Here is a 23661-nt window from a genome sequence, read left to right as displayed (position 1 = left end):
CTCAGTCCTAACTGGATGCCGGGTTCTCAGGCATGAGAACACCTTCAGGCCACAAGTTCACAAAGCATTTTTGGCTGTATTATAAATCAGCAAATCAGCATTCGTCTCTCACCTATATGACTATGAGTTCCTCCCAAAGGAGACCAAAGTCTTAATCCTTGGTGGCCCCAAACAACAACCAACTCAGGCAACATCAGGTAAGTGAAAACCCACCAAGGTAGGAATATCCTCTAACATCTCTTTTTGAATTTCTGGACTTGGTAATTTTTTGGCTGACAATGGCAAAGACATATTTTTAACATCTTTATTTAGCTCTAATTCACATAGCATATAAGTTACCCATTCAAAGCGTACAGATTTCCACAGAGAAGCTTTGTCATAGTCAAACTGATCTCTCAGGTTTTTTGATCATTGTTTCCCTTAAACATCCACTAAATAATCACTGTTGAGTATTTACTATACACTAAGCATTCCTACCTGAAACAATGTCTCTGTTTCATTTCTACAGCCTTAACCCTGACTTTAAGACCCAGTTCAATCATGTTGATCACCTCAGCTCTTGGACTCTCTCCTTTTCTCAATGTCTGTGGGCTACTGGACATTAAGTATCAGCCTTTGTTACATTACATTGCTAGTTACATTTGTTACATTGCTCTCACATGTGATTTAGGTGTCTTTGTCACCTAGCACTCTGGCTTGGCACCTCACACATTTTATGCATTTAATGTATATCTTGTGGAGGTTGATAAAACCTGGTCCTTGGAGAAGATGTCCTTGAATAACCCTCTTCCTTCTAAATCTACCAGTAGTGTAGTTATAGGACCTGAAAGCTTTGAAATGATCTTGCTGACATCTGAATTGTACTACAGATTCTGTGACAAGGTCATGGTGCTGGAACCAGAGTCCCATGCCAGGGACTGGCACACTGCACTTTGCTCACCAACCGAAGATGAAATTATCTGAGATGGCTTTGAAATCAAGCCGATGTAGATTAGTGCAATATTCTTTGTCAATCAGGTTTCTGACCTCATAAAAATGTGTGTGATTTCTAGCAATCAGGAATGAGTGGTTTTTTCCAGAAATGAGTTTGTTGGGATACTCTTACCATTATAGATATAGTGATAAAATAATCTGGGAGTCAACACACAGCAAGATACAGTCTATATCATGCAATGATCGTCTCTGTATGAAAGGCAGTTGTCATTTCCTGTACAAGTGGCTTATGTTGTCATTTTCACTGATGGGTTGGTAATGGGACACACAAACACAGAGAAACATATAAACTGGATTGCTGTCTGGAAAACAGAGGTAATCTCTGGAACTCCCTTCAGTTAATTATTATCTGTAAATAAGCAGAACTAAGCTTCATTTGAGGGTTTGTTAGGAATTACAAAGGTGACTGTTCATAAATCGAATACTGGCATGCTGCTCTGCACTGGTTTTGAATAAAAACTGGCACGGGCTATGTATAAAATTACACCTAAAATGTTAGTCATAAAAGCTCAGCATTATCTCTAGTTTCTATTCACTAACTTTTAAAGATGTTTTTCTGTTGTTGTTGTTGTTGTTTACTGTCTCCGTGTTGTACTTACCCTTTTAATTTTGTTCCAGTCTCCTATTTATCAAGTTAGAGGATGCCTGCTTTATACAGGAAGTCCTGGACCTGGAAGAAATAAAAATGGCCAGTGACAATTGTCCTAAGAAGACTGCACGCTCATTTCTTGTTTGTTTGTTTGTTTGTTTGTTTTTATAAGAACATAACGAGCAAATCATGACCATCCCTAGAACACAGTTCTCTTGAGCCCGGCTCTACCCTTGCTGTTGTTCTACGAATCCTGGAAATACTTCTTTGTTCTAATCCCAGCCTCTGACTCAGAGCCAAGTGGAGTGGGCTCTTCATAAATATGCATTGATCGCCTGGCGAGAGAGTATTCCTGTAAGGCCGGGCCCTGATTAGCAAATGTTACCTGCAGGAGGCAAAGGAAATACCACAAAGGAAGATAAGATGCTACTAGTAGATTTCACTTTTTCTTGAGGTTTGGGAATAATCCCTTATCTCTGTGGTCAAACTTCCTCAGATCTCTCCTTGCAGGATCTGAAAGCAGCTCACGTGCAAGGCCTCCAGGTAAGCTCTCTCTTCCGCTGGGAGCTGGCCCAAGAGCACAAGATGAGGGAAGAAGCAATGTGCTTCTAACTTAATTTATTCCTTCTTGCCATTTCAGCAGCTCACCAGAATCTACATAAAACCTCACATCCCAACTCGATAAGATCAGCAAATGTATATATACCTCTACCACAGTGGTCTCCATACTTGTTAGCATAGACCTCGGTATAAAAAATAAGAGGTAATGAAGTTGTGACGATCTCTAGGATACGAAGGAAATTAAAATCTAGTCTATATTTATGGATTTTTAAATTAGGACATTTCCTAATATATTTCAGGTAAAACCACTGCACCCAACTTCCTGCAGGTTTGAGTAAAAGCAAAAACCCGAAACAAACCAAACCAAAAGTGATTTTTGAACCACCTGGCCCAATAGTTGAATTTATTGCAATTCCCGAGCTTTGTCGGGCTACGGAGCACGCACTGGCGGGACGCACCGGCCCACTCGCAGGGGTTCCAGACGCACCCAGGCACCAGCGGCAGGAGGAGCAGTAGCTCCGGGGTGAGCCCGGCCTCAGAGCCTGTTGCTCGTGGGCCAGACGAGGGAGCAAGTGCAGCTCAGGCGGCGGGAGCCTGTGGCCGCCCGGAGAGGCTAGAATTCCACCCAGGCGGCAAACTCGCGCTTCCCTTCCATTGCCGGGGCTGGCACTTAACCCTTGGCGTCCCAACCCCTCTTGCCCCTCGCCCGCCGACTCAGACCCAACACAGCTTTCCAGACCGCGGGCAACTCCATTGTTATTACAAGCCAGAGGGTAGCGGGAGGGGACACGGGGAGATGCACGCCCCGAAGCACCCCTTCCCCTCTGGTCAAGATTTAGGAGAGTCAGAGTGGTGTTGACGAAGGACAGGCCGAGCCGCAGCCGCCAGGCGAAGCGAGGGCGCCCAGCCGGGAAGACGAGGCTGGGAGCTGCCCACCCTGCCCCCTCAGGAATGGTACGGCCGGAGCGGGGCGGGGAGGAGGAGGTTCTCCCGGGTCTCTCCCCGCCCCTCTCCCGACTCCGCCGCCGCGCTGCCGCGGGAGCGAGTAAGCGCGCGCCCCGGCGACCCCTCCCCCGGCGCCGGCACCCCAGCTCCTCCCCTCGCCGAGCCGCCCCCTCCGCGGCTGCTGGGAAGCTCGCCTAGCTCTGCGGTCGCCGCCACCTTCGAAGCCTCTTCCTCCTGCCCCGGCGCGCGGGGGCCGTCCAGCGGCGGCGCTGCCCTGGGTGGGCGACGGGGCCCGCGCGGCGGCTGAGCACTCGGCGCGGCGCAGCCTGGTCTCCAGCCTGCGCGGCGCGGTGACAGGTGCAGAGTCCCGGCTGAGGCTCCACCTGCAGCGGTCGCCGCGATGCCCACCATGCGGAGGACAGTGTCGGAAATCCGCTCCCGCGCGGAGGGTGAGTGGCCGCCGCAGCGCGGGGCTGTGCGCGCAGCGCGCACGGGGGTGGCCCGGGGCCAGCTTGGGGTCGGGCCGTGTGTGTATTAGGGAAAAGATGTGCGGTCCCACCTCTTCCCCTAGGTAAGTCTGGCGGTCGCGCCTGGTCCGCGGCGGACCCTTCTCTCTGCGTCGCCTCCAGTGCACTGGCAGACCCCTTTCCTGCTCTAGATCCCCGGAATTAATGTCCTCGACCGGAGCCCCGAAGCTTGCTTTACACCGCAGCGTGACCATTCGGTTCCTGTCACCGAGCGCTCTCGTCCTGCCCACCGCCCTTCCCACTGGCGCACAAGCCTCCGGGTCTCCGCTCGCCTCCTTCACCCTAGTGAACAGATCCCCAGCCCGCCTCCCCCGCCTCCAGCACCCACCTCTTTGCAGTCCCCACACCAGGGCTCCCGGAGGAGCGGAGTATCTTTCCCAGATGCAGGAGCCTTTGATCCACAGCCCCTTGCCTCTTAGAGCGTGAGAAGCCTTAATTGGGGCTGGGTGCTCAGCGGGTTCTGTGCATTACAGTCTCTGCAATTCTCCCTGCAGTGGAGTCTCACCCAGCTTCCATCGGAGATTTCGGTTTTGTTTCTGTTTTTTTTTTTTTTTTTTTTTTTTTTTCCTTTTACCTGAGATCCTCACTTTGGCCAGCTGAGCTGACTTTTTAGCAAGGTGGAAGCTGTCTCCTTTGCTCTACCCAGGGCCAGCTGTTGAATGGCTACACCTGTCAGCGCTGAGCAACAGATGTCCAAGGGTATAGTAAGTAAGCTTTGGAGGGGCCGAGGCACCCTCTTCGGCTTCTCTGAGGAGCCCTCAGCATTCTTGCTGGCAAGTGATGGTCACTCGGAAATTATTTCTTGATGTTGCTTATGGCAAAGCCAAGAGTGTATATATCTAGATATTTGTTTTCTTGTTTTGCTGTCCCACAAACCAGCACTTGAATCCTGCAGAGTGGAATAACATGTTTTCGAGAAAGAACCTATCTTGCCATCATCCCTGGTCTGCGGCCTCCCCCCCACCCCATCCTTTAATGTGAGGCAGGTGGGAAAGTGGTTTTAGTAAAAAGGTACAGCACTTAGGAGAATAGAACTCCCGGGCTTGTGACAGGCCATTTTATTGTTTTTCCTCCTTAGAGTCTTGATGTAAAAATACGGGGGCATTGAGTTCTAATATCTATGGTTTACTGATTACAGCGACTAAATGAAACTGCTGTGAGTAGGTGTCTCCACAAGTCACAACTGACCTGTGGCCTACACAGGAATTTAGTACATATTTCTTCTTTGTACTGTAATGAAAAAAGTATATAAGACATTACAGTTTCAGGTAAAAGGTGAATAAATGATAGTGTTATTTTTGAAATGTACACAGTAAACAACTCATTCTTTTTTGTTTTGTAACTCTGAGTGAAATGGATAGACTATTCCTAATCACTACCTGAGTAAGCCATACGGGTGATGAAAATATAGTAGTAATATTTGGGATTGTTTTTTCACAGAACAGTCATGGATGAATCCTATATTGTGAGAAATGAGGACGAGAGAAAACACCAGAAAACAATGCAAAACCTGTGACATAGGAGAGGACTTTTTTAGTATTAAAAGGCTACAGTATTGTGTTTGATTGTCCCGTGTATTTTTCAAAACATTTTCCTAAAAGCCTGCCTTATGGAATCTTCCCACACCCCTGCAGGTAAGGGAAGGTGGTCTCATCTAATAGTTGAAGGAACTGTGGGCCCAGGTGGGTGAAGTACTTGCCCAAGGTCAAGTAGCTAGTTCAGTGACACGTTTTGGATGTAGTGCTCTGGGAAAATAAGGACTGTTTTTATTTAATCTTTGTATTCTCTGTGCATCCAGCACAGTGTCAGGGCCATAGTAGAGCTTGGTGAATGACCCTTGCCTCCCATATTGGTTGATTTCAGTTTATTATGTGCTCAGTATTTTGCTCAGGACTACGGTGAAGACAACATAAATAATGACTTTGTGAGCTGCAGATGTGGCTCACTGCCCACCCTGCCCACACTTTTCTTTCTTAAGGAATATTCTGCTTGGATAGCTCCTGCTGCCTGCAGGGCCTTGTTCTGAACTGCAACCCCTTTGGCTCGGCTGATGAGGGAGTAGGATGGGCTCGACTCAGGGGCAGACACTCCATAGAGGCACAGACACTTGTAACCTTGTGGTTTGGCTCAGAAAGCTTCTCTGTGGTGATCCTCTGTCTTGTGCAAAGAGTTAAGCTTAGAGTGGGAGGGGAAAATTGAAGCAGAAAGGGGCATAGGTGAATAGGGTAGTAGAGAAGAGAGGAGCCGGCTCTAATGGGTCACGTGATTGCTGACATGAGGAAACAGGAACTATGGTGAAGAGAGAATGCACTGGATGGAGAGAATGGTGCAGAGATACTGAGAAGAGGTAGACCGACCTTGGAAACCCCCCCCACCCTGAGTTGGCTAGTCCCTGTTCCCAAGTACTGTCAGAATTAGCTCTTTTTTCCCTTGAAGTGACTTGAATAGGTTTCTGTTCCCTGCAGCCAAATTGGCCAGATGTGTGGCTGTCCTGTGTGCAAGTTATTTACATCCAAATGGGGTCTAAAGAACTTACATGAAATAAGGAATAAATAATCTAGGAGAGGATATTATTAATAGAACATTGTGTTTGCTATGGATGACATAGTTCCCATTGGAGGTCAGGACTTAGAGCATGAGGCCTGCTCAGGAACACTTTACTGAGAAATAATTTGGGATGAGTGCTTCCCAAACTTTAAGGTGCATAGGACTTATCTGGGGATCTTGTTAGGTATAGATTCTAAATCAATAGTTCTGGGGCTCAGATAATGCTAGATGGCTCTGGTCTTCAGGTGTGAGTAGCACACAATATCCAAAGGATATTGTCTTTTGTTTTTTTCTTTTCTTCTTCTTCTTCTTCTTCTTTTTTTTTTTTTTTTTTTAGTAGTTGGGAGAGTACTGAAGGTAGAGAGTAACCAATTGAAAAAAAATAGTAAATGTTAAACATGGCTTATTTGAGAGATCTTAAGGAAATTGGCCAGGAGCAGAGGGAAACTTGGAAGGAATAGAATATAAATTTGGATAGGTAGATTCCTGCTAGATTATAGGCCATTTCAAATGCCAAGATGAGTCATTTGGATATAGAATCAAGTATTTGAAGATCTTAGAGTTTGTAATCCATTTCTCATTCAAGCATGATGCCAGTGCATAGTATATAACTGGCCCAGTTAGGAGCCAAATCATCATAGGGGAATGACATCCACAAAGAAGTATCTTAGAAAGATACATTCTGGAAGCCTGTTGGATGTTTTGGACAGAATGGCACTGTAGATAGACTCTGTCATTAAGGAGAAAAAAAAAAGAAAAAGAAAAGAAAAAGTCTAGTAATAACAAAGGGCAGGAGTAGTTTTGGAGTGGAGCAGTGAAGATGGGAAGGGAGGAATCACAGATTATTTCTAAGTAAAACATAAACTCAGGTGAGCAGTATCCCTTGAGCTCCTATAAGTACTATTCCTAGTACTTGGGATGCATCAGTGAATAGAATAGAAAAAGCCCAGCTCTGGAAGTCCTTACATTTTAGTGAGGCAAGAGACCAAACACAATACATTAACAAATACAGGATTCATTATGCAGTACGTACTATGGGAAATATAACAAGAAGGTAGTGTGTTAAGGTTGGTGGATGGATTCCAACTTCAAATAGATTGGTTAGGTTGGCCTTCACTGAAAAAAGACGTGGAGGAAATGGAAGAGTTAGCCTTGTGAAGATCTAGGGAAAGAGTGTTCCAGGCAGAGGAAACAGTCACAGCAGAGATCCCCAAGGCAAGAGAGTCAGGAGGGTTAAAGGAAGAGTGTAGGGGAGATTAGTAGGAAAAGAAGTTACAAAGGTCATACCATAGGACATAGCAATATAGGACAGGAGACAAATGGATAAAATGAAAGGAGGTTCTCAAGGGGTAATTTTAAATTTTAATGTTTGTAAGATTTCAGGTATCTCATTAAAACTGTCATTTCCTGAGTTACTCATAAAGATTTCCTTCATTTAGGACTAGGAATCTACATTCTTAATGAAACTGTTAGGATGTTCTGGTATAGATGAAACACATTTTGAGGAACTCTGCTTTAGTCTTAAAACTGATTGGGAAAAATCTATGAAAAGATAAGGAAATTGAGAAGGAGGGTCAATACAATAAGACGTAGGAATTGTGGGATATCCAAAAGGACGTGTTTTGATGATACTTAAACTTGGAGGTTCGATGTGGGCAAAATCAAAGGGCAATCTTTAGTTCAGAAGTAATAGTTGAAACCCTGATAGTAGATATATTTTCCAGAAAGCAAAACAGGATAAAGCAGAAAGCTAAGAATTCTGAATTTCTTCATTTTTACCCTGGCTGAACCAAATGGATTTCTCAGTACAACATTAGGAGTGCTAAAAAGAGAGACTGAAATTACAGTGGATTACACACAGTTTTTTCACCCTAGTATGGAGGTAGGCAGTATAGGTCAATACTCATTCATGCTCAATTCATGAAGTCAGAAGGGACATTGTCTCTGTGCCTTTGCTTCAACATCTTCCATGAAGTCATAAGATGGTTGCTGGACTTCCAGTTATCATGGAAAAGCTCCAGATAGGGAAAGATAACACACACACACACACACACACACACACACAAAAACAAAAAACAAAACCAAAAACAAACCTAGAAAGATGAAAGACCAAAGGATTTTCCTGGAAGTACCACACAAAGACTCATCCTAATTTTACTTTGGCTTCCATCTGCAAGGGAAGCTGGGAAATGGAATTTTCTAGCTGGGCACATTACTCAATGGTTTATTAGGGAAAAAGAAAGAATGGCTGTTGGATGGGCAGCTAACAGACACCATCGCCATCAGGTATTCAGATTGTTAAAGGCTCTTGCTTGCAATAAAGGAATGTTCTAGAACTTATAATTTACAAAATAGTAAGCATTAAATAGTTCAAAACTAAGGAAATGTACACATACATGTCCCAAAGTTTACATTTTCTTCTGCTGAATATTATAATGCTGAAATATAAGACCTTCATTTGATTGTGTAAAATATGTGCTAAATAATAAATTTAGTTGTTTCAGGTATTACTTTTCTAAACCAGTCTGTATAGATGACAACTTTAAAATGTTTGTAATTTTACAGAATGTTATATTTTATTTACTTACAAGATAACAAAAGGAACATTCAGGTAGTTTCTGTAAGAACTGTTAAAGGGAAATTGCGGGGAGGTAGTTTCATTTTTCCAGGTAAAAGATGACCAAGATTATTTGTTCCTTTAACAAGCATGTTTTATTCACCGGCTGTGTGCCAGCTAATTTTGGTGACGGGACAGAAAGGTGTGAATGAAGGAGATCCCCAAGGAAATCTGGAGATTGGGTTAAGGATTTATAACTGACATGGCATTGTGAGAGAGAGGGTTTATGAACATAGTGATACGTTGTGTAGTTAATATTTGAGAATCCCCAATACATGTCATTTCACTTAGTGTAATTCTGGAGATAAGAAGTGTGGCAGAACCAAACTGTTTTAGGATTTTCTAATCTATAGACTATCATTCACGTTTTCACTATATTATTTCAAAACCAGTGAGAATTGAATCATGAGCCTACTTTACAACCACAGAAGTTTGCATGATCAGAGTATACTTCAGAAGTCAGTGAAATGTTTGTTGTTTGGGTTTCTAGTCACAGAGTTTCATTAGAATGTAAATATTATGAAGGCAACAGTTTCATTCTTCATTAGTAACTGGAGCCCACATCTTTCAAAGTTATTATTCTGTGGATTGTAAACTCCCTAAACTAAATACAGGGATTTTTGTCTGTTTGATACATGGCCCCCACTGAGAACATTGCCTGCAATGTAGTAGAAGCTCAGATACTATTGAATGAATAAATGAATCTTGTGATCTAAGAGGTAATACGATCTAGAGATGCCTCACAGTCACACCTACAAGACACCCTCCTGGAACCTGAACACCACAATGGGAGCAATTTACAAAAACAAAAAACAGTGTGAACAGTGATCTGTTTACTGCTGTCCTCCACACTCACAGCTTTGCCGGACATAGTGGCCCTCCATGTTTGTCTGTCAGAAAAATGGCTAACTCTGAACTTTGTTCTCTTGATTGCAGAAGTGTAACATTCTCATTGGAAAAAAACGCATATTGCAAAAGGTGTCAAAAAGACAATAACAATCACCCCAAACTATGCCATCCAAATGGATGTTAACATTTTAGCATATATCCTTTCCAACTATTTTCTAGGAGATGAGAAATAAGTTTATTAAGTGACATGAGTTCATACTCTATAGAATTTTAAATGTTTTTTTTTTCCACTTAGCATTTCATGGACATCCTTCTATCCGATACAGATTTTTGTAAACTGCATGAAGGATGGAATTTTTGCTGCCACTGTTTATAGCTTCTGCCTAGAGTCGAGCCTGGAACTTAGTAGGGGCTCAATACAGTTTGTTGAATACATAGATCATTAATATTATGAAAGCTCATATTTTTATGTTAGTATATAATTTTAAGGAATCTTATGTGACATTTATGGCATGTAAATTATTTCAAAGTTTTAAAAAATGATTCTTGGATAAGCATTTTTAGAGCTATCTGTATACTTTTCTGATTATTTCTTTGTAAAAGGCCCCTAGAAAAGGGATTTCTGGATCAAAAGTATATACCTTTTAAATGGCTGTGATACATATTTCAGAATTGCTGGAAAGACTATTTATACTAATTTATACAACCACTGAAAGTGAACAAGAGGACCTATTTCTATATCTCTTCTTCAACATTGGATTGCCATCTTTTTTCGTCCTTTTAAATGTACAATGCAAAAAATGCATCTCTAAGTTTACATTGCTTGTTTCCAGTTATTAGGTTGAATATATTTTTTGGTAAGTTTAATGATTTTTAATATTTTCCAAATAGTTTATGTATGTTCCTTTATGAAGTTTGATTTGTATTGAATTTTAAGTTTCTGATATGTTAAATTCTGTTTATAGTTTACCTTTTAACTTCTATGTTGTCTCGTGTATATACTAATTTTCATAAATTAAATACTAATTTTTAAATTAAATTTTTTTGAAGGATAGTTTACATACAATGTTAAATTAGTTTCAGATGTGCATCATACTGGTTCAACTTCTCTGTATGTTATACTCTGCTCACCACAAGTGTAGCTACCGTCTGTCACCATACAGTTCTGTTACTAACACAATTGACAGACAACAATATTCCCTATGCTGTATCTTTCATCCCTGTGATTCATTTATTCCATAACCAGAAGCCTGAATCTCCCACTTACCTTCACCCATTTTGCCCATTCTCCCACTGCACCCCTCACCCCAACCCCTTGACAACTATGAGTTTGTTCTTTGTGAGTGTGTTTCTGTTTTTTGTTTCTTTGTTCATTTGTTCATTAGATTCTACATTTAAATGAAATCATATGTTATTTGTCTTGGACTTTTTTTACTTAGCATAATACCCTGTAGTTTCATCCATATTGGCTCAAAAGCAGATTTTCCTGATCTTAGAGGAGACTACTTCGACTTTTCCCCATTGAGTATGATGTTAGCTGTGGGTTTGTCATATATGGCCTTTATTATATTAAGGTATTTTCCTTCTAAACCACTTTGTAAAGAGTTTTTATCATCAATGGATGTTGAATTTTGTCAGATGCTTTTTCTGCATCTTTTGAGATGATACGGGTTTTATCCTTCGTCTTGTTAAAGTGATGCATCGTGCTGATTGATTTATGAATATTGAACCATTCTTGCATGCCTGGGATAAACGTCACTTGATCATGGCAAATGATTCTTTTAATGTATTATTGAATGTGGTTTGCGAATATTTTGTTGAGGGTTTTTGCATCTTTGTTCATCAAGGATATTGGCCTGCAGTTCTCATTTTTTGTAGTGTCTTTGGTTTGCGTGTAAAGGAAATGCAGGCCTTGAAGAATGAATTTGGAACCTTTCCTTTCTTTCTTTTTTGGAATTGTTTGAAAATAGGTGTTAACTCTTCTTTGAATGTTTGGTAGAATTCACCTGTGAATACTTTAGGTCCTAGAGTTTTGTCGAGAGATTTTTGATTACCAATTCAATTTCATTGTTAGTAATAAGTCAGTTCAGATTTTCTATTTCTTCCTGATTCAGTTTTGGAATATTATATGTTTTTTAGGAATTTACCCACTTCTTTTAGGTTGTCCAATTTGTTGGCATATAACTTTTTGTAGTAGCCTCTTATTCTTTGTATTTCAGTGAATTTGGTTATTTTCTTTCATTTCTGATTTTATTTGAGCCCTCTCTTGATCAGTCTGCCTAAAGGTTTATCAATTTTGTTTATCATTTGAAAGAACCATCTCTTGGTTTCATTGAAATAGAGAATAAAAATGTAGAAAAACTTACTTATTTCCACTCTGATTTTTATTATTTCCTTTCCTTTAACTTTGGGCTTTAGTTGTTCTTTTTCTCATTTCTTTAGGTATAAAGCTAGATAGTTTATTTGAGATTTTTCTTGTATCTTGAAGTAAGGCTGTATGATTATAAACTTCCCTCTTACGACTGCTTTTGCTGAATTCCAAAGATTTGAGACTGTTGTGTTTTCATTTGTCTCCATGTATTTTTTTTTTATTTTTTATTTTCTATTCAATTTCTTCATTGACATATTGGGTATTTAGAAACATGTTATTTATCCTCCACTTGTTTGCATTCTTTTCTCATTTTTTTTTCTTGTAATTGATTTCCAGTTTTATGTGGTTGCAGTCAGAAAAGATACTTGATATGATTTCAGTTTATTGAGACCTGTTTTGTGGCCTAACATGTTATCTATCTTGGAGAATGTTCCATGTGCACTTGAAAAGAATGTATATTCTGTTTGTGAATGAAATGTTTTATATATGTATATATATATATGAGAATATGAATGATATATATGGACTTAACATATATATTATATATATGGAGATATATATATATAAAAAATATATATATTTGTTAAATCCATCTTGTCTAGTGTATCACTCAAAGCCATTGTTTCCTTATTGATTTTCTGTCTGGATGATATATCCATAGATATCAAGGGACAATTAAAGTCCCCTACTATTATTGTACAACTGTCAATTCTCCCTTTATTTCTCCCTTTATGCCTGTCAGTATTTGCTTTATGTATTTAGGTGTTCCTGTTTTGGGTACATAGATACTTATAATTGTTATAGCCTCTTGTTTGACTGTTTCCTGTGTCATTACATATGCCCTTTTTTTTTTTTTTTAAGATTTTATTTATTGTCAGAGAGAGAGAGAGTACACACAGGCAGGCATAGTGAGAGAAGCAGGCTCCCTGCGGAGCAAGGAGCCCGATGCGGCACTCGATCCCAGGACGCTGGGATCATGACCGGAGCTGAAGGCAGCAGTTTAACCAACCACCCAGGCGTCCCATACATATGCCCTTCTTTGTCTTTTGTATCCTCATTTTAATGTCTATTTTGTCTGATATAGGTATTGCTACCTTGGATTTTTTTTTTTTTTTTCCTTCTTCCATTTGCATGGAGTATCTTTCCCACCGCTTCACTTTCAGTCTGTATGTGTTTTAGGTCTGGAGTGAGTGAGTCTCTCGTAAGCAGCATACATACAGGTCTAATTTTTTTTATCCATTCTATCACCCTTTTTCTTTTGATGGGAGCATATAGACATTTACATTTAAAGTAATTATTGATAGATGTGTACTTATTGCCATTTTATTAATTGTTTTCTGGTTATCTTTGTAGATTTTCTCCTTTCCTTTCTTCTCTTGCTGTCTTGCCTTGTGATCGATGGCTCTCTTTAGTGTTTTGCTTGGCTTCCTTTCTCTTTGTGTGTGTGTGTGTGTATCTGTCATAGGTTTTGGTTTCTGGTTCCCATAAGGTTCATCCATAACATTCTGAGTATATAGCAGAGTATATTAAGTTCATGGTTACTTAAGTTTGAACGTATTCAGAAAGAATTCCATTTTTACTGCTGTCTCCACGTGTTATAAATATGTTATCATATTTTACATCTTTTTTTTTTATTTTGAGAATCCCCTTAACTAATCTTCTAGATATAATTGATTTTACTACTTTTGTCTTCTAGCCTTCATTCTGGCCCTAAAAGTGGTTGCTCTACTACCTTTGCTGTGTATTTGCTTTTACTTGCAAAATTTTTCCCTTTTGTAATTTTCTTCAAATTATGGCCTTTACCTTTCCATTTAAAGAAATCCCTTTACTATTCCTTCTAAGGCCAGTTGAGTGGTGATGACCTTTAACTGCTACTTGTCTGGGAAACCATCTCTCCTTCAATTCTGAATGATAGATAACCTTGCTGTGTAGCGTATTCTTGGTTGTGGATTTTTTTTTTCCTTTTAGCATTTTGAATAGATCATGCTACATTCTTCTGACCTTCAGAGTTTCTGCTAAAAAATCAGCAGATAGACTCTTGGAGTTTCCCTTCTACCTAACTAACTGGCTCTCTCTTGCTGCTTTTAAGATTCTCTCTTTATCTTTGATCTTTGACATTTTAATTATTGTGTGTCTTGGTGTGGACCTCCTTGGGTTCTTCTTGTTTGGGACCTTCTGAACGTCCTTGGACCTAGAGGCCTGTTTCCCTTCCCAGTTTAGAGAAGTTTTCAATCATTATTTCTTCAAGTAAGTTTTCTGCCCTTTTCTCGCCTCCTCCTGAGACCCTTATAATGTTAATATTAGTACTCTTGATGTTGTCTCAGAGATCTCTTAACTTATCCTCATTTTTAAAAACCTTTTTTTGCTCTTCAGTTTGTGTGCTTCCCATTACCCTGTCTTCCAGATCATGGATCTGTTCTTCTGAGTCCTCTACTGTACTCGTGATTCCCTCTGGTGTATTTTTCATTTTAGTTATTGTATTCTTTAACTCTGATTGGTTCTTTTTATGTTTTTTTCTCTCTCGGTTAAAGTTCTTACTGAGTTCATCCACACTTCTCTCCATTCTGGTCATATCTTTATGACCATTATTAGAACTCTTTATCAGGTAGGTTGCTTATATCCTTTTTCTCCCCCCCCAAGATTTTATTGATTTGTTTGACAGAGAGAAAGAGAGCACAAGCAGGGGGAATGGCAGGCAGAGGGAGAAGAAGTGGGGAACCCAATGCAAGGCTCAGTCCCAGGACCCCAGAATCATGACCCAAGCCAAAAGCAGACACTCAAACCACTGAGCCACCCAGGTGTTCCATTTAGCTCCTTTTCATTTAATTTTTTTTCCTAAGATTTTTTTCTTGTTCTTTCACTTGAAACATATTTCTGTCTCTTTATTTCGTTTGACTTTGTGTGTCTGTTTCTATGAGTTAGGACTAAACCTGAAGGAACTGCCTTGTGTGGGGATGTCTCCACTGTGGACTCAGTGTGCCTGGTGGCCTTGGTTGGCTGACTAGAGCTATAGCAGGTGTGGGCAGGGGTTCCTCTGGTGGGGTAACTAGAGCTGAAGTTGGTATGGGTCAGGGTGGTCTAAGGGTTTTCTGTGCAGAGGGCACCCTAGCATGATGGTTAGAGCCCAAGGCAGGTGTGGGCTAGAAAGTCTCGGGGTGCTCTGAATAGGGAGGACCTTGGTGGGACAGCTGGAGCTGAAGTGGGTGTGGGTTGAAGAGTCCTGCAGTGCTCCACATAGCTGATGTCCTAGTGAGGAGCTGGAGCTGGATCTGTGTGGGCCTGGAGTGTTCTGGGATGCTTCGCCCCTTTGTGTGTCCTTGGCAAGATGGCTGGAGTTGTAGTGGGTGCTGCCCAGGGGTGTCCCAGGGTGTACCGCATCGGACCCCGCTCTGGTGGGATGCTGGGGCTAGTCAGCCAGGGACCCAGGTTTGCTGAGGCAACAGGCCAGCCAGGGTGCCCAGACCCTGCTTCTATCTGCCTTAACAGGGTGGAGGGGAACATAAACAGTGGCACTCCCCAGGCCCTCTGACTCTGGAAAGTATTGCACACAGCTGCCTTGTGGTTTAGCACATTTCTGGGGCTGGTTCCTTTATGTTCTAGTTGCTCTGTTAAACTGTGGCTGAAAGAAGTTAGTGGCTCGTGCTTGCTGAGGCAGCAGGCCAGCTGGGGTGGCCAGACCCAGGGCTTGTCCACACTATCAAGGTGGTGGGGGAATATAAATAGGGCTGGTGGTTGCCAGCCCCACCAACCTAGAGAGAGTTCCAGCAGATCCCCTCATGAGTGCTTAGTAGATCTACTGGTTCTCTTAAAGGCAACTCTTTCCTGCACCCTAGGACAGATTAATCTGCCTATGGTTTCTCAGTACTGCAGTTTGCAGTGTTGGAGGTGGGGTTCCCAGTTGTTACAATGTGTCTGTCCGTCCTGCCACCTTCTATATAGTTTCTCTATCATTTGTCACATAGAAGCTGTTCTGTCCGTCTCTCATTTTCTCTGGAGGAATTGTTCCATAGGTAGGTGTGGATTCAGTGTGTCCATGGGGAGGTGAGTTCAAGGTCTTCCCATGTTGCCATCTTGGACTCTTCTCTGTATCCAAGTTAGTTTTTATAATGTGTAATCTTTCAGTTTTGTCATTAAAATCTCTACTTTAATCTAAAATTTCTCATTTCAAGGTAATGATAATTTTTCACTTACATTTTTCTTCCAGAATTTTGAGGGCTCAATGTAAACTCAGTTACATGGATAATTCCTGTGGGGTTTATTTTGTTGTGAGATGTGAGGTAGGGATCTAATTTTATTTTCTCTCAAACTATAATCCACCTGAAATAATAATCATATATTTAATACTATATTCTTCTCGTACTGCTTTGGGGTATTTCTTTTATAGATTAAATTGATCTATATAGTCGAGTCATTTCTGGAAGCAATCTCTCTCCCCTTTCTCTGCCCTCCCCTCTCTATTTTCATCTGTCTTTTTTGGCCCTAGTATCAAATTCCATTACTGCAATTAAGAACTATCCTCTTAGCTATCCTACTCTCACTGCTCTTTTATCAAAATTTTTTTTCTGTTTGTTTTTCATGTTCATTTCTCCACTTGAACAAATGAATGAATCACTTAATCAAATTTAAAAAAAATATGTGGAAATATTTATTGGGATTACATTAAGTTTATGAATTTAATGAAAGAGTGCATTGACATCTTTCATATATTAAGTCATTGAAGCTTAGTTTCTTTTCTACATTTATTGGCATTTCTTTCCTGAGCTGGGTAGAGATTTCTTAAAATAAATCCTGTCTACTTTAATTATTTTTTCATAGACGATTTAAATTTTATGATGATATTGTGAATAGAACCTTTCTTCGTTATATGCTCTTGTTTGGCTATTAGCACATGTGAAGTGTTTCATTTTTGACACTGTCCACCAGTCTGAATTCTTTCCTTTAACATAGTTTTTCAGTTAATTTTCATCTTTGTAAGTTTTAAAATTATACTGTGTCATGAAACAGGGTGTTTTTATTTTTATTGTTTTTTAAAGATTTTATTTATTAGAGAGAGAGAGAGAGAGAGCACGCATGAGAGGGGGGAGGGTCAGAGGAAGAAGCAGATTCTCAAAGGGGGACTCGATCCTGGGACCCCAGGATCATGACCTGAGCCAAAGGCAGTTGCTTAACCAACTGAGCCACCCAGGTGCCTGAAACAAAATATTTTTAAATGAGGTTTTCAATTAATTAGACTTAACCAGATATATTTCAATTATGCTATTTTTTCAGCAAAATTGGTTCATTTTTATCTGCTGAAGTATTGTAGACTCTGGTTCCAACATACAACTTTTAAGATCTTATGCAGGAGCCTGTAGAGAATAGCTGAGATGATACTAATCTGCTGAGAGTATAGATCAGAATTTAGACCAACCAGAATTTAACTAATGATTCCATGGAATCTGTTCACATCAAATTGGCATTTCTATCAGAAATCAACACCAAGAGAAATAGAATGTGGGCTGCAAATGCTAGAAAAATATGTAGTTTTAAATATTCTGGTAGCCACCTGAAAAAAATGAAAAGAAACTCGGCAAATTAATTTTTTGGCATAACAGTATTCATTATTTTTTCACCACACCCAGTGCTCCATGCAATCTGTGCCCTCTATAATACCCACCACCTGGTACCCCAACCTCCCACTCCCCTGCCACTTCAAACCCCTCAGATTGCTTTTTAGAGTCCATAGTCTCTCATGGTTCACCTCCTCTTCCAATTAATTTTAATAATATATTCTTTCAATATATCCAAAATAGTTTTACCATATTGCTGATATTAAAAGTTAATGAGATACTTTGCTTTCATTTTTTGTAGTATGTTTCTAACTACTGTATATTTCATATTTACAGCACATCTCAATTTGGACTAGAATTATTTTATGTTCTCAGTTGCCACACGTGGCTAGTGACTGCTGTTCTGGACAGCATAGGTGTAAATTATCCCTCCACCTTGTGTTTACATGTTAGGATTTACTAGCATTAAAAATATATGTGTGGCTATGCCTTTCTCTTAAATAGAGATTTAAGCCTTCAGCTTCTTTCCTTACAATGACAGGCTGTCACGGATGTCCTCATAAAACCTTGTTAGTGCTTAAATGATACTGCTTTTGACATGGCCCTTGTGGCCATTTAGAGATTTTATGTAAGTACATCGTGGCATCTTTTGGAGCTGTCGTTTTTGTTTGTTTGTTTGCTTGCTTTTTAAGTTCTCTTTTTAAGTAAATTTGATAAACAAAAACCATCCTTGCCTTCCTATTAGTTTGCAGCTAAATGTTAACATGTGATGTGGGTACATGGCAACTTCGAGTAGTATGCTTTTACATACAATGTTGCCATCACTTGTGTTGATCTGAGGGGACTGTAGAACTTGGCTTTGTTGTCACTGACGCAACTAACTGGGCAAAAGGAAATGTCTGTTTTAAATCGAGCCTCTGGGGACGCCTGGGTGGCTCAGTTGGTTAGACGACTATCTTCGGCTCAGGTCATGATCCTGGAGTCCCGGGATCGAGTCCCGCATCGGACTCCCAGCTCCATGGGGAGTCTGCTTCTCTCTCTGACCTTCTCCTCGTTCATGCTCTCTCTCACTATCTCTCTCTCAAGTAAATAAATAAAATCTTTTAAAAAAAAATAAATAAATAAATCGAGCCTCTGTTCATTATTTCGCGTGAACCGTTGTTGAAGATGACTGCTCTTGATCGGTCTGGGGTTGTGCTGAATGGGATCTTATTAGTTAGGTAACAGTTTAGGTAGAGAATGTTACTTAGTAGGCCAAAGCTAGCTTCTGTTATAGACCAGGAAACCACTTTAGTGGACCAGACCTACTTAGAATACAAGATTGGTTTTAATGAGGGAAGTAAACAAACAGTGAATGCAAGGGTGAATCTGAAAGTTGGTTTATTTCAACACCAATCTAGATTAATTTCTATAATTTGCTTGGATCCCCATAATTAACTGGGATCCTCAGAGAACTCCAACTTGGTATAAAAGAAGTCCCTTTCCAGCATCTACAGCCCATCTTTCCCCCTCATCTCTCCCCCACCTCAGTGTCAACTCAGCCCTGCAAACCTTAAAGCTCAGAGATATTTAAGGAGCTCTGACTTAGCACTCTAAGGATGTGGTATGAATCACCCCGTCACTATTTTCTTGACCCTGAGTGTCACAGGACCCTAGAGCTCCTGAACAGGGGCTCTGCCTTACTCTGGGAGAGGAGACCCTCTCCCTGACCATAGCTTGGACTGAAGGGCTCTGCACTTGTGAGCAATTCTGATGCCAAGCCAGGCCTGCCAAGGTTTCTGAATATCATTTGCTTTCACTTTCCCCACTGTTGCTCTTGGCCAGCTGTCTGGACAAACTTGTTGCTCCATGTTGGGGCTCTTTGATTCTGGGTGTACCTATTGTTCATGACCAATTTTCCTGGATCTCTTGCTCTGCCACTGTATTGTCACCCTCATGTCTGTGACTGGCTGACCCTTTCCAGTTCCCCTTCTAGTTTGTCTTTATGCTTTTTTTCTTTTTCTCTTTTCTTTTATTTATTTATTTATTATTATTATTATTATTTTTTAACTGAGGCCATGTCCTATCTCTGACCAAAGAAATAAATCAGACCTGGTATATAGATTTTACCCAAATTACTATGGTGCTCTATTCCTTAAGCTTGAGTTCATTCCACCATCAACGCCAGAATGGTTGTGATCGGTGTTCTCGGGTGAACTTAAGTTTTGTAACTTTATTTTCACTGTTACGAATAATGGTTAGGGAGAGGACATAAAGAAGAATGGTTCTGTCTGCCATCTTTTGTGCTAAGTGTGTTCAATGTGGTCAGACAGGGGGAAGCTTGTGTAATGTGGATTGTTTTATAACCCTGTTGTGTACGTCAGTGGTGCTTAGCCCAGGTTGCACCATGAATCAAATTGGGAACTTCTGAATGATACCAATACCTGGACCTATCCCAGACCAGTGGAGTAAGTCTGCTCCGTTGGGCATAGGGACCAAGCACTGATACTTGGTATCTCCCAGGTAATTCTCAAGTACAGCAATGCTGGAAAACACTGGTGTCGATTTTTGAATTTTTTTCTTTGCAAAGAGGATGAGGAATAGAGTGAATAAAGCCATCTAGGTTGTCAGCCAGAAACCAAGTGCAAGTGGATATTTTGGTAAATCTTTTGTCTATTACTCAGTTACCTCATGGGTCTAATTATACTCCTCTTGCTTACCCTTCTCAAAAATGGTAAAGTTTCCAAGATGATACTCGATTATTAGATTTTGAAGACTTTCTTTAAAATTCTAAACACTTGAAATAAGTCAAGCAGAGAGTCAATTATCATATGGTTTCACTTACTTGTGGAGCATAAGGAATAACACGGAGGACATTGGGACACGGAGAGAAGGGAGCTGGGGGAAATCAGAGGGGGAGACAAACCATGAGAGACTGTGGACTCTGAGAAACTTAGGGTTTTGGAGGGGAGGACGCTGGGGGGGCTGGGTGAGCCTGGTGGTGGATACTAAGGAAGGCACGTATTGCATGGAGCACTGGGTGTGGTACATAAACAATAAATTTTGGAACACTGAAAAAAAATAAAATTAGATTTTTTAAAAACTCTAAACACTTAATTCAGTATAACCAGATGACGAGTAAACACATTTAGTGTATTTTTAGCTGGTGTTATATCTACTCTGGGAGCATGATGAATTTGAGACATTCTGCAGTGTCATTACTTGTTCCTTGGCTAACCTACTTGCTTTCGGTATGTGGTAGTAATTAATCGCTTTATTCAGCCTGTATTTGTAGGTATATATGTAATCATTTGCGCCCAGAAGAAACACCTTAATGATCTGATAAGTCTCTGAAACCTCTGTGGCAACTTTATATTAAGGGGTTTGTTTTTCTCCCATTTATAATTATTTTTTTTCCTTTTTTGAAATTTTGTTTAATTTAAATTTCTGTCAGTAAACCTACAGTACGATATCAGCTTCAGGTGTACAACATAGTGAATCAATACTTCCATATAGCTCACGGTGTCCATCACGACAAATGTGCTCCTTAATCCCCTGTTTAACCCATCCCCCATCCACCTGCCCTCTGGTAACTCTCAGTGTTTTCTCTATAGTTAAGAGTCTGTTTCTTGGTTTGCCCCTCTCTTTCTTTCTTTCTTTTTTTTTTTTTAATATTTTCTTTTTTTATTATCTTCAACTAGCCAACATATAACAAATAATCAGTTTTTGATGTAGTATTCAATAATTCATTAGCTGCATATAACACCCAGCCCTCCTCACCACATGTGCTGCCCTTAATACACAACACTGAGTTACTCCAACCATCCAGCCTCCTCCCTTCTGTAATCCTCATTTTGTTTCCCAGAGTCCAGGATCACTCATGGTTTCTCTCCCACTCTGATTTCTTCCCATTCAGTTTTCCCTCACTTCCCCCTGGTTCTCTGTGCTATTCCTTTTGTATTTCTCTGTGTGACTTATTTCACTTAGGAAAATACCTTCCAGTTCCATCCATGTCAATGTAAATGGTAGGTATTCATCTTTTCTGGTGGCTGAGTAATATTCCATTATATATATGAACCACATTTTCTTTTTTTTTTAATTTTTTATTTTTTCAGCGTAACAGTATTCATTATTTTGCACCACACCCAGTGCTCCATGCAATCCGTGCCCTCTCTAATACCCACCTCCTGGATCCCCCAACCTCCCACCCCCTGTCCCTTCAAAACCCTCAGATAGTTTTTCAGAGCCCCTCTCTTTCTTTTTCCCTTTGCTTGTTTGTTTTGTTTCTTAAATTCCACATATGAGTGAAATCATATGGTATTTGTCTTTCTCTGACTTATTTTGCTTAGCATAACACTCTCTAACTCCATCCCTGTTGTTTCAAATGGCAAAATGCCATCCCTTTTATGGCTGAATAATATTGCATTGTGTGTATACACCACATCTTCTTTACGCACCTTCAGCTGGTGGACACTTGGGCTGTTTCCACAATTTAGCTATTGTATGTAATGCTGCTATAAACATTGGGGTACATGTAATCTTTTGGATTCATATTTTTGTATTTTTTTATTTATCCCATCATGATGTGAAGTTTTTTACAGGTTAAGGTACAGAAAATGAAAAGTTACCACAAATCCTAATTTACCTGCTTTCTCTGGTTGCTGAGATGAAACTCATTTTTGAGACTCAAATTAGCCTGTGGGGTTTCTCTGTGACCACATGCATGGGGCTGAGTGTCTGGCTGCAGGATGTGATTCTTTCAGACTCTGAAGATTAGAAACCAAGCTCCACATGCCTTGGAGCCTGTGCATTGTGTCCAGCCAACAATTGTGTGATTATTTGGTTTTGTTGTTGTTGTTGTTTTAGTTGTTTTTATAGCTCTCTTCTATCCTTACTGTTTCTACATTTAGACTTGGCTTTTTTTTTTTTAAGGTGATAATGTGACTTGTGCTCCACAGATGGAAATCTTTTTTAAAAGCCAGAATTTAACCTAGGAGGCGAGGGAAAGTTCTGAATTGCTGGCTCAATTTAACCCCAGATGGCTACTTATTCTTGTCTTTTTGTTTAAAGTTCAATGGAAGAATCATTACATGACTTGGCCTTTTCTTGACTTCTTAGTGAATATGATTAGGAAACAAAGGAAAAAAACTCTCTTAATTTTCCCAAATGCCAAGGGGAATCTTCCTTGATCTTATTAAGTGACTTTCCCTGTGGAATTTATCCTTTATGGTGGGTGAACTACTTCCTCACATGTTTTAGTTTTAACTAAGTCTGAGTACCGAGATTTAGGCCTATACAACAGTTTTCTTTATCAGGTATCAAACATTTTTTCCATATATGCAGCTGGGATTGTCCTTTTTAAAAAATCCTATTGACTCAAACTAGAATCACTATCTTTATTGTTTCTGTTTCACATGTTTTTAGTCTACTTGGTACCAGACTACTTGACATGATAGCTACCCAAAAAGTAGAGTGCTTTTGTTTTCAGTGGCACAGCAACACAATTTGAGATTATAACTTTCTTAGAGCTGCCCCTGCTCTCCTCAGCATCTTAAACTATCGCCTTATAATAGTTGACTTAAGTGAAAATGAAATGAGGCATTTGGGTTCCCACTTAGCCTGGAGTGATAACTGACCTCTGACTCTTCCAAGCTGTGTGGCCTTGGGCAAGTCACATAACCTGAGACACCATTTTCCTTTGGCAGAATGGTACTAATACCCACCAATAAATCATCTGCCTGTTGTGTAGGGAATAGACCAGCTGCACACTGGACTTTCCCAAGGAGATGTAACCACAGTGATCTCTGAGTCCCACCCCTAGAGATTCTGATTTCACCTTGGGTAGAGGAGATAAAACAAGGAGCAGTGTCAGGGGTGTGACTACCATGCAGCCGCAGAGGTGACAAGAAGAGGATATAGTTCTGAAGGTAGATTTGGCAGATTTATTCATGGATAGTATGGTGGAGCATTAAAGAAAGAAAGTTGTGGAGAATGAATAAAATTTGGGGCCCTGAGCCCAAAACGATGGTGCCATTTACTGAGATAGAAAACACTGGCATGAAGGACTGAAAACATCCTCACATCTTAGAAAAGAGTGGGAAGGCCCGCATGTGCATAGTAGGTATATTCGTGTG

The 23661-nt window shown here is 40.4% G+C and overlaps 1 protein-coding gene across 3 annotated transcripts in view; it reads left to right on the top strand.

Moving 5' to 3' along the window:
• The first annotated feature begins 3174 nt into the window (after window positions 1-3174).
• The window catches only part of ATP8A1 (ATPase phospholipid transporting 8A1), a 236318-nt gene continuing 215831 nt past the window's right edge, over window positions 3175-23661 (top strand). For 2 of the 3 annotated variants that reach the window (XM_004764082.3, XM_004764081.3), the window contains exon 1: window positions 3175-3537. In XM_004764082.3, coding sequence (XP_004764139.1) covers window positions 3489-3537 — 49 coding nt within the window. In that variant the 5' untranslated portion in view covers window positions 3175-3488. The remainder of the gene's footprint in view (window positions 3538-23661) is intronic. The other variant, XM_004764083.3, reaches the window with a different exon arrangement.

This window comes from Mustela putorius, unplaced genomic scaffold (genome assembly GCF_011764305.1).
Source record: "Mustela putorius furo isolate JIRA1106 unplaced genomic scaffold, ASM1176430v1.1 tig00000083_pilon_pilon_pilon, whole genome shotgun sequence".
NCBI lineage: Eukaryota > Metazoa > Chordata > Mammalia > Carnivora > Mustelidae > Mustela > Mustela putorius.
The sequence above is the reverse complement of the archived record's forward strand: the minus strand, read 5'-3'. Positions and strand labels throughout refer to the sequence as shown.